This window comes from Physeter macrocephalus, chromosome 6, assembly GCF_002837175.3.
Source record: "Physeter macrocephalus isolate SW-GA chromosome 6, ASM283717v5, whole genome shotgun sequence".
Taxonomy (NCBI): Eukaryota; Metazoa; Chordata; class Mammalia; order Artiodactyla; family Physeteridae; genus Physeter; species Physeter macrocephalus.
This window is the reverse complement of record NC_041219.1, coordinates 72767705-72781551: the sequence shown is the minus strand read 5'-3', so window position 1 is coordinate 72781551 and position 13847 is coordinate 72767705. Positions and strand designations below refer to the sequence as shown.

The 13847-nt window shown below is 37.2% G+C and overlaps 1 protein-coding gene across 2 annotated transcripts in view; it reads left to right on the top strand.

Annotated features, from left to right (window-relative positions):
* LMNTD1 (lamin tail domain containing 1) overlaps positions 1-13847 on the top strand; it is a 468403-nt gene that overhangs the window by 377421 nt on the left and 77135 nt on the right. The window contains exon 9 of one of the 2 annotated variants that reach the window (XM_055085516.1): positions 4105-4184. The exons of the other annotated variant lie outside the window; for it this stretch is intronic. Within the exon in view, the coding sequence (XP_054941491.1) occupies positions 4105-4184 (80 nt within the window). The remainder of the gene's footprint in view (positions 1-4104; positions 4185-13847) is intronic. 2 annotated transcript variants of the gene reach the window in all.

Below are 13847 nucleotides of genomic sequence, written 5' to 3'. Positions count from 1 at the left end.
TTATATATTATGTAACATAAAGTTTTTCAGGTATGGAATTAGTATGCATTTCAAAGTCAGCATTTCAAAGTATCTTCTAACTCTAAAATTCTATAATTAACCAGTACTAAAAAATAATTATGTAAATCAAATACAGATATGCTTTCCCACATAACTGTGCTTGTAGAATATTGATGCAGTCTTAATTAAATACCAGATTTAGGTTACTGTATGTAAGAAAAAATTTTTTCAGCTATGTGGTCTTATGAGAAGTAATTTTCTACTTCCAGAAATAATTTACTGAGAACCAATGAACTTTTAATTTTCTTGCCTAGTGAGATCTCATTTTGAGCATTCCACCTTTGTCTTGAGAGACTGGATGTGTGTGTGTGTGTGTGTGTGTGTGTGTGTGTGTGTGTGTGTGTGTGTGTTTAATGAATTCACTAGTTCATCCACAAGCCAAAAAATTTAAATGGGTCACCGATTTGGGGCAACTCAGCTACCTATTATTTCTTGTATGCATAAAATAAGACTGGTATTTTTTAAAAAAGGAACTTGTATTTCAACCTACATGGATCAGATAAAGAAAGGCTCTCCCTGCCTGTCCCATGACCCAATGCCAAGGAAAAAAAAAGTTTAAATAGTTCTAACTTCTAAATAGCCTATCCGGAGAGCAAGGCTTCTGCCTTTGGATCATGCTGCAGTTTCTTTAAAGCAGTACGTGCACAGCACGTTAGAGGAGGACTTGTTAAAAATGCAGATGCTTGAGCCTCATCCCAGACCTTCTGAAAGGGATCTCTAATGCTGGAGCAGGAATCTGCTCCCCTAGTTAACTTACATATGTGAAAATTTGAAGATTACTGCATGAGCACCTAATGAGCATTGCTTGAGGATTCTAAGTCAATATATAGAAAATATTCCCTTAACATATCAGGCATATGTTTTGTGCTAGGCACTAGGCACTGTTAAGAACACTGGGTATACAGTTGTTATTATATTTATTGTTATTATTATTGTTATATAGCAGCGTTATTCAGAGGTCATTTATATACAATACAATTCACCCATTTAAAGTGTGCTATTTAACGGTTTTCAGTATATTCAGAGTTATGCAACCATCCCAACAAATAATTTTAGAACATTTAAATAATTCTCAAAAGAATCTCCATACCCTTTAGCTATAACCCCTCACCTCCCCAGCCCAAGGCAAACACTAATCTAGCTTCTGTCTCTATGGATATGCGGTAAACATTTGTGTACAAGTTTTTGTGTTGACATATGCTCTTAGTTTCTTACATAGAGTGGAATTGCTGGGTCAAATTGCAACTCTATGTTTAACTTTTAGAGCAACTGCCAAACTATTTTCCAAAGTAGCGGCACCATTTTACATTCCTACCAGCAATGTTTGAGGATTCTGATTTCTCTACATTCTCACCAACACTTCTTATTATCTGTCTTTTTGATAATAATCATTCTAATATGTATGAAGTGGTATTGATTTGAATTTCCATCATGTCTCTGTCAAGCATCACTTCATGTGCTTATTGGCCACTTGTATATATTCTTTGAGGAAATGCCTATTCAGATCCTTTGCCAGTTTTTTAAATTGAGTTATTTATCTTTTTATTATTGAGTTGTAAGTATTCTTCCATATAGTCTAGATAGTCCCTTATCAGATATATGATTTGCAAATATTTCCTACCATTCTATGGATTTTTTCATTTTCTTGATAATGTCCTTTATTACACAAACGTTTTTAATTTTGATGAATTCCAATTTATTATTTCTTTTCTTGCTCATGCTTTTGGTGTCATATCTAATCATCTGTTTCCAAATCTGAAGTCATGGAGATTTACTCCTGTATTTTCTTCTAAGAGTATTATAGTTTCAGCTCTTACATGTAGATTTTTGATCATTTGAACTAATTTTTGTATATGATTTGAAGTAGGAATCCAACTTTATTCCACTGCATGTGAATGTCCAGTTGTCCCAGCACCATTGGTTGAAAAGATTATTCTTTCCCTCATTGAATAGTTTTAGCACCCTGTAAAAAGTCAATTGACCATAGATGTGAGAGTGTATTTCTGGATTCTCAATTCTATTCCACTGATCTATATATCCATTCTTATGCAGTACCATACTGCCTTGACTACGGTGGCTTTATAGTAAGTTTTAAAATCAGGAAGTGTGAGTCCTTCAACTTTGTTCCTCTTTTAAAAGATATTTTGGCTATTCTGGGCCCCTTGAGTTTCCACATGAATTTTAGGTCAGCATGTCAATTTCTACAAAGAAGCTAGGTAGGATTCTGATAGGGATTATGCTAAATTTGTAGATCATTTAGGGGAGTATAGCCATCTTAATAATGTTAAGCCTTCCAATCTATAAACATAAGATGTCTTTCTATTTATTGAGATCTTATTTAATTTCTTTCAACAATTTTTTATAGTTTTCTAATGCTATTGTAAATGGAATTTTTCTTAATTTTATTTTTAATTGCTCATACAAGTATATAGAAATAAAATTGACTTTTGCCTATTGATTTGTATTGTGCAACCTTGCTGACTTCTTTATTCTAATAGTTTTTTAGCAGATTCTTTAGTATTTTCCATATATAATATCATGTCATTTGCCAATAGCGATAGTTTTACTTCTTCATTTCCAGTTTGGATGCCTTTTATTTCTTTTGCTTGCCTGATTGCCCTGGACAGTACTTCTAGTACAGTGTTGAATAGGCAAGAGTGGACATCCTTCTTTTATGGAGATCTGACCTTAGGGGGAAAGTTTTCAGTTTTCCCCATTAAGTATGACTTAAAAACAAAAAACACAAACAAATATAAAGAGTCTTACCCTTATGGAGTTTACAGTCTAACAGAGGAAACAGATAAGAATCAAGTATATGCAAACTCTCTCCTTTTGGGCTTTTGGGGAGGTTTCATTACATATGCATGATTGATTAAATCATTGGCCATTGGAGATTGAACTCAATCTCCAGCCCCTACCACATACCCAGAGGTCTGAGGGGTGGGAATGAAAGTTCCAACCTGCTAATCACACAGATGGCTCCCCTGGCAACCAGCCCCCATCCTTAGGTGGGGGTCCAAAAGGCACCTCATTAACATAACAAAAGACATATTGATCACTATCATAACTTAGGCAATTCCAAGGGTTTTAGGAGTTAGTTCTGATTATACTGCTGAGAAATGACCATATGGCTGGTGTTATGTACTAGGGGTAAATTAAAGGCCCAAGACAGCTTTCTCTTTGTCAAAACAGGAACTACCATTTTTTTGTCCCTAAAGCATCTGCTTTTAAAACATCTGAATTCATCTCCAATGGAGGCATCTCTTTTGCTGAAGAAATATGAGTAGCAACTAGGCAGTACAGTTGGTTAGTCAGTTGTCAAGATTGGTAATGTAATCATAGTTATTTTATTTCTCTGACCCTCTGAACCTATTAGGACTAAGAAGGATCATTCTGAGACAAAGAAAATTTGAATACCTCTAAGTCACAAAATTTAGTAGAAAACAAAAATTTCCCCAAATGTATCACTCTTTTGATTAAATTCTATTATTCTAGGCATCTACTTCTAACATGGAAAATTGACAGATAGGAATAATGGATATTAAAAGGTGTTAAATCTAGGTTAGAAAATGTATTGACTTTTTTTTTCCCCTGACCTCTTTCCCCTCTTGAAGGAGTGGTCTTCTATAATTTAATCCTGATTCAGGACCCTTCCATAGTTACTAAGATTTACTTTTAAGTCTTCAGATAATGCTACATTTATATACAGCATCTTTTTCAGCTCTGAATTTGGAGAAATTCCAAAGTCTATGTATATCTGTAGATTCCCAAGAGGTAAACCACAAAGTCAAAGGAGCTTAGTTCAAAGAATAAGGAGGGCAAGTAACCTGAGGCCTCTGTGCCAACAATATCCACTACTTTGGCCAAAATATCTCAATTATAGGACCTAGGTTGGGGCAGGGAGAAGGAGCAAGGATCCTAAGAAATTTTTCAGAATTATGCAGATTTTTCTTTAGTTCATACCTGTTTCTTGCTGAAGCTGACAATGAGATTATTCTTAATTATAGAATCTTTTAAGTAAGTGATTGTTGTGATTTTTTATAGGTTCCTGAGCAATATTGTCATTTGGAGGCAGGCCTCCCTAAAGTGAATGATGTCTCTGTTTGCAATCTACTGATGAACAGGTATGAAAATAACAGCTGATTTAAGTTAATTGTTAAATTATAGAATGATAAGTTTGAAAGTAAACTTTGCACATCAACTTGATCATCTTCTGTTGATACAGATATATAGACTGGGCTATTTAGATCTGAATAAATTGTGAAGCAGATGGTACTTAAAGGTGAAGGGAGGAAACCACTAAGTTTTTTGGCCACTCTAGCATCCTTGTTAAGTTTTGAAAAACATGGAGCTGACATATAATCTCCTTTTCCTCAGTAAGGAAACATTTCATATTTGTTGGCTACAGGGCCCATGATGCCAGGGTTTTTATATCTTCACATGGACAAGGAGGGATAAAAGTAGGGTAGCAAAAGAGATCGGGGGAAATAAAAGTAAACACATTATCCAACCTAGATTTAATCCTTTTTAATATCAATTATTCCTATCTGTCAATTTTCCATGTTAGAAGTAGATGCCTAGGATAATAGAATTTAATCAAAAGAGTTTGGAACAATTTTCTGCTAAAATTTGTGACTTAGAGGTATTCAACATTTCTTTGTCTCAGAATCACCCTTCCTAGTTCTAATAGGTTCAGAGGTCAGAGAAATAAAATAACTATGATTACATTACAAACCTTGACAGTTGACTTACCAACTGCATTACCTAGTTGCTCTTCATATTTCATCAGCAAAAGAGATGCCTCCATTGGAAATGAATTCAGATGTTTCAAAACCAGATGCTTTAGGGATTAAAAAAAATAGTAGTTCCTGTTTTGACAAAGAGGAAGCTGTCTTTGGCCTTTAATTTACCTCTAGTACATAACACCAGCCATATGATTATTTCTCAGCAGCATAATCAGAACTGGCATGTTGTCCATCGTGATAGCTTATGTACAGCTTCTCTGGGATGCTACCAGGGAAACTGTACCTCATATGCCTTTTCTTGCTCTTTTTCTGGTTGGAGAGGTTGGTATTCAAAATAGAAAATTTATCTACTAACTTCAATTAGTTCCAAGGAGACCAAAGTTCACTGTTCATGCAGGATTATATCCCATGTCCTTAAATACATGATCTCACTTAGTTCTTGTAACAACTTTGTAAAGGAGGTATCTGTTTTCTGTTTTTGAAGAAGAGGAAATAGATCTCGGTTAAGTAGCTAACCAAAGTCACATAGTTTCTGAGGGACAGCTCTCAATTCAATTTGAGGTTTGGCTGATTCCAAAGGCCAGGCTTTTCCAACCTAGTTTCAAGAAGGAAAAGTCCCGAGAGTACCCAAAGCACTTGTTATATCTGGTCCCCGAAACATATCAAATCCACAGTGTAGCTTCCATCATAAAAGAGGTTGATGATCATTGGGGTATAAATCAGGCAAACTTCATAGTTATTAAGATAAAAGTAGGACTTCCCTGGTGGCGCAGTGGTTGAGAGTCCGCCTGCCGATGCAGGGGACGCGGGTTCGTGCCCCGGTCTGGGAAGATCCCACATGCCGCGGAGCGGCTGGGCCCGTGAGCCATGGCCGCTGAGCCTGCGCGTCCGGAGCCTGTGCTCCGCAACGGGAGAGGCCACAACAGTGAGAGGCCCGAGTACCGCAAAAAAAAAAAAAAAAAAAAAAAAAAAGTTAAAAGTAATTTTTTAGATAAAAGTAATCTATTTTTCAACGAATTACTATAAACACTGATTGTCTACATATTATTAATCTCACCAAGCATACAGGGCACATCTGTGGTATTATGCCAGTCCCTGGAGATATGAGGATAAATAAGATAGCCCATACCCTTTATCTCACTGTGTCATGATAGAGATAGATCTGAAATAATGTCTATAATCAGGAGTGTCATTCAAGATGTTTACTAACTATACTGAAAAAGCACCAAGTAATCAGAACAGACACTGGCTATCTATAGCTAGTATGGCTGAAGTGCATACTTAGTGCCTATCAGCTTTGCCTTTAATAATGTAATTGATACTCAAATAGAGAAATGTGGAGCATAGACGGAGAGGGATGGAGGGCAGGGATGAAGGTGGTCATGTACTACTACAAATGATCTGAACCTTGAAGGATAAGTGGGAGTTTCCATTGGACAAAAGAGGACAGGACATTTTAGGCAGAGGAAACAACTATAATAAACAAAGGCTGCATATGAGGTATCTAAAACAGTGAAATTTATAGAATCAGAGTGGAATAGTGGTTGCCAGGGCTGGGGAGAGGGGGATGGGGAGTTACTAATCAACAAGCATAAAGTTTCAGTTAAACAAAATGGGTGTGTTCTCAAGATCTGCTGTACAACGTTGTACCTAGAGTCAAAAATTGTTGACTCTATTGTACACTTAATTTGTTAAGAGGGTAGATCTCATGTTAAGTGTTATCACAATAAAATAAAATTAAATATAAATAAATAAACAAGCAAACAAACCAAGGATGGGCAGCACTGAAAAATATCTAGTACCCTGCTGTGGTTAGATTATGGGGCTTGTGGGGGTAATGGCTAGAGATGATGGTGGAGAGTCATTTAGGCCAAATCATGAACTACGCTAAGGATTTTTTTTACTTTCTTCCCTGGGCATCAGAGAACATTTACATCTCTGCTTCAGACAGTTTTGGTGATATTGTAGAGAATATATTAGAGGGAGACCATTTAGAGGCTATTTCAATAGTTTAGGAGAAATAGGATGTGAGTCTCTAATGGTATTGTTGCAGAGAGAAGGGGATGGAGGCAAGAGACATTTTTGACTATCTGTAATGGCTGATTGAGTATACTGAGGTGGAGAAGAAATAATCAAGGAGTCCAAAGCACTTGGCTTGAGCAACGTTATTGATTTTACTTGAGATAGTACAGGCAGATGGAGATAATATCTCTAGTATGTTTGGAAAGTGAGCAAGATAATTATCTTGGTTCTGTACATAGCATGTCATGCGGAACACCCAGATGGTGAAATGAAATAGGCAATTGGAAATACAGATGACGGACAGTACCTGTTCAATACCATATAGATGGATATCCATATATATCCATATATATATGCATATGCATATTTTTTTAACTTACTAGACAACTCACAGCCTAAGGAGGAAGCACTTTAAAACTAAGACATGTAGCTTTATGGTTTGAGTCAATTTATAAATTGCCTATCATAATTTATAAATATCAAAATTATTCAAAAACTAAGTTTGGCTTATTTGGATATCTCATTGAGCTAACAAGTCCAAGGTTAGATCCTGATTGCCTTACAAGTGAGTTTGATTAGCAAATATTCCTGAGACAAGACTTTGAAAAGTCTTTTTATTATTTTGCTCTAATGAATTTCAAGATTGCGTGTTGTCGTATAGTAACAGATGGCACATAAAACTCCAGTACTGACTCAGCAAATGACAACCATGGGAATTGCTCAATATTGATGCATGGTCTGAATCAGCTCTCGTCTACTCCAATGGTGGTGAGTCTTCATTGGAGCATTAAGCAGCTTCCTCCTTTACATGGTTTGGCATTAAACCAATTCACATATACATGTAATATGTTGTGTGATCAGCATTTCTAGTCATACGGAAAGCATATTCTATTTGTATTTGGTTATCTGTTCTCACGAGGCTCCCCAAGGATAAAAACTACAGAGTTGAGTGGTTTGTTTTTGGCACATTCTCACCTACCAGTGTCACTGCTTTCCCAACCTTTAGGCACCTAAGTCCTCAAACTTACTGTGCTTGCCCAAAGGCAAGTATTTCACTCAAACCTACCCTTTCCATGTGCCTGGACCACCTTTCCTTATTCTCTCTGGTGTCATGTAAACTCCCATTTAAGGAAACATCATGTTTTAGGGATTTAGGTTTATTCACAGTAGTATAAAAATGATCAGCTAATCTTCCCAGTGTGTGTGTGTGTGTGTGTGTGTGTGTGTGTGTGTACATGCACACATGTACACAGGTGTGGCCCATGGTGTAAAATGTCTGCTTGCATAAATGACCTGCTTCCTGTTGTGCTCTGTGAGATGGGGGAAGGAAGACACCTAAGCAGGTGGACAATCAGGCAGGTGAACAAAGCAAGAAGCCTCTCAGCGGAGTGAAGTTGAGGCCCTAGTGTGTAGAAGGAGTTAAGTCCATTGGGACTAGAGAATGGGTTCTCACCATCCCCTCCCCAACCCCAAACAGTCTCCCACCATGGGCTTTATAAGACAGGACAATGAGACCAGCACAGACCCTGAAATGCCCTACCCTCTCAGAATCTATTTTCTGAATGCAGGGGTACTTCCTAATGGGTCTCTGGAAGAGAAGCAATTGGTCCCGGTCAAAATGTCAAAGAAAGAGAGGTTTGGTTTTACTTTCTATCTCCTTCACTGAGTTATTTGCAGACCTTCTCAATACTTAATGGAAACAATGTATTGCATCAATTCTACGGTGATATTTTTTCACAATTTAACACCTCTGAAACTGAGATGCTTCGTATGATCAATGGCAATCTATGACATTGGTGTTGCCTGGATTGAATTTCTTATATAAACATTTATTTCCAACAGTTACCTAGGGCCATTACCAACCTGAGACCACTTTAAATTAAATTATCTTCCTGAGTTTTTTTACAATACATTGGTGGTATGAATGCAGACCTCATACCTATGTGAGTAATGGCTGTGGTTCAGAATCTCAGGGGAGAGTTTTCTTTTCTCTCTTACCAGGCTAAGGTTGAAAAATTCAACTTGTCCCTTGGGGATCCTGGCTTTATGCCAGAGTCTTTTATTAGATTCGCTATCTTGGATTTTCTTCTTGGTGGTAGATAAAATAATGGTATATCTTATAGCCAAAAGAATTGAAGAAATTTGATATTGGAATTGAAGAGGTTCACCAGGGACAGACATTCTTCCCAGTTTCTGACTTCTGAGCAGCAACACTGCCTTCTTCAGGTCTTCACTTGTCTTTCAGAGCCTGCCAACACCTCCCAGAAAGAACAGGGTAATCACCCTCCAGATGAGTGATTCACTGTGCAATTTGTAGGTATAATGGGATTTGTTAATTTGTAATTTCATCAGGATGTAATTTGTGAGTAAAGATTGTGATAAAGCTATAATTACCACTGCGGTGAATCCGTTCATTGCTTTTGCAGATACTTATAAGGTATCTATTCTGTTCACTGGAGAAGGAGCAAAGATGCCCAAGAAATGGCCCCTGACCTCGGGGAGCTTAGAGTCTATTATGATTGGATAAGGCAGGTGCTAAACAACTGTAATGTCATGTAATGTATGTAATGTAATGTAATGTAGAATGTGATAATGCCATGGGAAAGAAATGGAAAACCTATCCCCCCATGGATATTCTGGAGACAAAGAAATCATTTTTAGTTTGGGAGAATCAAAAAATACTTTATGGAAGATATGGATAATAAATATTAAGAATAAAAATAATAATGATTACCATTTAAAATGCTTTACTTACATTTTTTTATGTAGTCCTCTATGAAATAGATGTTAATTCCGTTTTACAGCTGAGAAAACTAGTTTTGAAGACTGAATAGCTTTTTAGAGGCAGAGCAGTGTTGGGAAGGGTGATGTTTATCAGTGCGAATAGTCAGAACAAAGGCATAGACGTGGGAAAGCCAGGGGCACATACAAAGATACTACATAGATCAATTTGATTGGAGCATCAGAGGAGTAAAGGCAAGTGATAAGAGAGGTAAAACTGAGTATTTTGTTTTAGCCGGGTAATGGAGGAATCGATGAGAGTTGTCATGGAGATAGAATAAAATAAACTGATAGATGATTTATTGAATTCTAACAAAGGAGGAATATTTGTCAAAGATGAGGAAGTGATTCAGAGATTGAGTGTCTGGGTGAAAGTAGTACTAGGAGAAGAAATAGTGAGCACAAGAGAATATGGGACATCAAGGTCCTGTCCTAACGAGCTCAATTATAAATGTCCTAATACTGTCTGTGCCAATAGAATAAGAGCTTAGAGGGGAGGGCCAAGCAAGGTGTGGGATGTAATCAGTGGTGGTAGGGTTTATAAAGACCTGAACACCAAGGCTAATGTCCATGGAAGGATAATCATAACCAGAGTGCTTCAAACTCAAATCCGGTTCAGGGAGGTACCATGTTGTACCAAAAGTGATCCTCATGGCATGGACCTTGGTGACTCATGAAGTAGGTGAAGACTGACTCTCGTCAGGGAAGAATTTCAGTGCCCAATGAGAGAAGCTGAGAGCAAAACTGAGCCACAAGGAAAAGGACTGATTTATGCTAAAAGGGTTGATTAAACCCACTTCTGCCCCACTTCTAGTTACCAATTTCATAGTGTACAAGATTGACCTTTAACAAGGATACTCTGTATTCTAACATCTGGTAAACGGGCATAAAAATTGGACATCAGAGACCTAAGCAGATGGGCCAGCCAAAAAGCCTTCTGGCTGGGCCTTGTGGTCTTTCAATGAAAGCCTGAAATGTTATGCTCTCCACCTATTTATGGATCTGTTAATTTCAAAGCACCCTGACCTCAGGCACGAGGAAGTCAAGAATTACCTTATTTCTAGACCTTGTTTGTTCACAGGGAAGGTAGCTGGTATCGGCTGCCAGCCTGAGTTCTCATTAATTCTAGGACTGGGTTGAGCTCTATTTCCATCAGGGAGGTCCTTAACAATTAGGGACAACTGAGTAGGGTTGGAAAAATCTGAAACTTGCAGGAGGCAGTGGAAATTCCTAGATTAGTTTAAGAGGAGAGCATAAACTAGAGATTTTAGAGTCATAAAGATACAATGGTTGCAGGTATATTAAAAAAAAAAAAGGTGAAATTGTTGAAGGCAATAGGAAAGGGAAAAAGCAAAGAGAGGTAGGGCCAAAGACTGACACAAGGGGATCCTCTGAACTTGGAGAAAAAGAGGAGGAAGGGGAGTTGGACAAGAATTTGGAGGAAAAGAGGCCAAGGGAGAATGACATCATATAGAAACAGAGCAGGATTAAAGCCGTTAGATGGGTCTACTAGGAGGTCACTGTGATCCCTAAGAGCAGGCATGATTTATCCATGAGGGAACAAATCATATCACAGTGGATTTAACGTGAGTAAGCAGTAAGGAAATGAAAGCAGTATAGCTTTTCCCCCCCAGAGATATTTGGCTGTGGAAGGAAAGAGGGAGGGAGGGAGGGAAGGAGAAATATGTTAGCATAGTAGCTCAGAGTTGAGAGAAGTTTTTCTTTTTGATTTTCAAATCTTTGAAATTTTGTCTTTGAAAATAATTTTCTCGAATTTTCATTGTCTTACTGCTTCTATTTCATGCCATGGGATTAGATTCATAGGGTCCTGGATTCAGTCCCTGCTGCCAGGTACTAGCTTTACCTTTTCCATTAAGCACAAGCTGTATGATTTTGACAAGTTACTTAATCATACATGTTTCATGTGCGGATGAACCGTTTCACTTTGTTTGCTTTGTGATCTTCTTCCCAGGAGAAGATCTGAATAAATCAGTTGTCATCATTCAGTGCAGAACAATACTTCTGCCCACCAAATGGCCCACCAAAACCTTCTCAGAGGCGCTAAAATATGTGTACAAGGTTTTTACAAGATAAACGATGATGAATCTAGAATAGTAATACCACCTTATACGTGTATTATTCTTTAAACATTTACAAAGACCTTTCACAGGCATTTTCTTATTAAATTTGCATAACACACTGTGAAAGCAGGAGGAGAAGAGTGAAGTAGCCATAAAAAAGCTAGATAATGAGGCCAAATAAAAATTGCCAATTAACAAAATCAATTTGAATCTCATCTTAAATTTGTTATGGAACATACAGGCTATAGGACCAGCCCTTTTGTCTAAGCACAATACTAAAGAGAATATTTCTTTTATTGACTGAAGACACCAATATAGTAAATAGATGAACTAAAAGGCATAGAAATATTTTATTTAAACAGTATGAGGATAAGGATTTAGTAAGGGCTACCCAGGTAATTTGGACTAATTCTCCTACTGAAAACAAATAGAAAAGCTGGGAAAATGTAACAGAACGAAAGACACCAGAAAACTATCAAGTCAGTCAAGCATCATGATTCCAAGACCCAGAAGAATGAAAAGACCCAGAAAGATAACCCATCTTTACAGCCATATTTGCCCTAATTTGTCAGGTTATTTAGGAAGAATTGGTTGAGAGAATGAACAGAGATTTTACAGATTTATGGACATGGAGGACAAAAGTTGAAGTTCAAGGTCCAACAGAGTAGAAGCAGTGGTAACACCTCCCTCCAGACTTCTGGTTGGAACCTTGAAAGTCAAACCATTGGAACCTTAAAAGTCAAACCCTAGGAGTAAGAATGAACCAGACATAGATTGGCCTTCACAGAAACTGAAACCCAGCTTCAAATTGTCTTAACCCCTGACTGAATTGATTTAGTTAATATGGAATTTCTAGTGTCCCTAGCTGCCTAATAGATACTCTCTAAAGGAATGTATCACTTTAGGCCTAAATTACATCTATAATTTTTTCATAAACTATGTTTGTTACTCAATCAAGAATACTCAAGGGCTTCCGTGGTGGCACAGTGGTTAAGAATCCGTCTGCCAATGCAGGGGACACGGGTTCGAGCCCTAGTCCGGGAAGATCCCACATGCCGCAGAGCAACTAAGCCCACGAGCCACAACTACTGAGCCTGAGCTCTAGAGCCCACAAGCCACAACTACTGAGCCCATGTGCCACAACTACTGAAGCCTGCGTGCCTAGAGACCGTGCTCCGCAACAAGAGAAGCCACTGCAATGAGAAGACCACGCACCACAACGAAGAGTAGCCCCCGCTTGCCGCAGCTAGGAAAAGCCTGCGTGCAGCAATGAAGACCCAGTGCAGCCAAAAATAAATACATAAAATAAATAAATTTATTTAAAAAAAAAAGAATACTCAAAAATACGAGGAAACAAGACAGGTGCCTGAACACAGACAGAAATAATAGATATAAGGAACTTATACTACTCAATAGCAAAAATATATATATAAAATAATCTGGTAAAAAAAATGGGCAAAGGAATAAATATTTTCCCAAAAAAGACATACAGATGGCCAATAGGTACGTGAAGAGGTGCTCAACATCACTAATTATCAGACAAATGCAAATCAAAATCACAATGAGATGTCACCTCACACCTGCTAGGATGACTTTCATCAAAAAGACAAGCAATAACAAGTGTTGGTGAAGATGTAGGGAAAAGGGAATCCTTGTGCACTGTTGGTAGAAATGTAAAATGCAGACAAAATTTGCAAAAAAATGATGAATTTTCATATACTTCTCTCTGTAATTTTTATAATCAGTAGGGAGAATCAGTAAGGATAAAAATAGTTTGAATAACACAATTATTGCAATTAGTCTAATTGAGACATATAAAACACTATACTCAGCAAATTCAAAGTATGCACTCTTTTCAAAAATACAAAAACATTTTTACAAAAATGGACCATATGCTTGCCATGAGGTAAACTCAACAAAATTTCAAAGAGCTTAAATTATTCAGAGTATGTACTCTGACCACAGAGGAATTTAGTTAAAAACCACTAACAAAAAAATAACTTGAAAATCTTCATATGTTTGGAAATTAAGCAATAGCTATCTAAAAAATTATGTAAAATTTAAAAATATATTTAAAGAAGTGATAATTAAAATACTACATAGTAAAATTTATGGAATAAAGCTAAAGCCATGCTTAGTGGGAAATGCCATTAAGCCT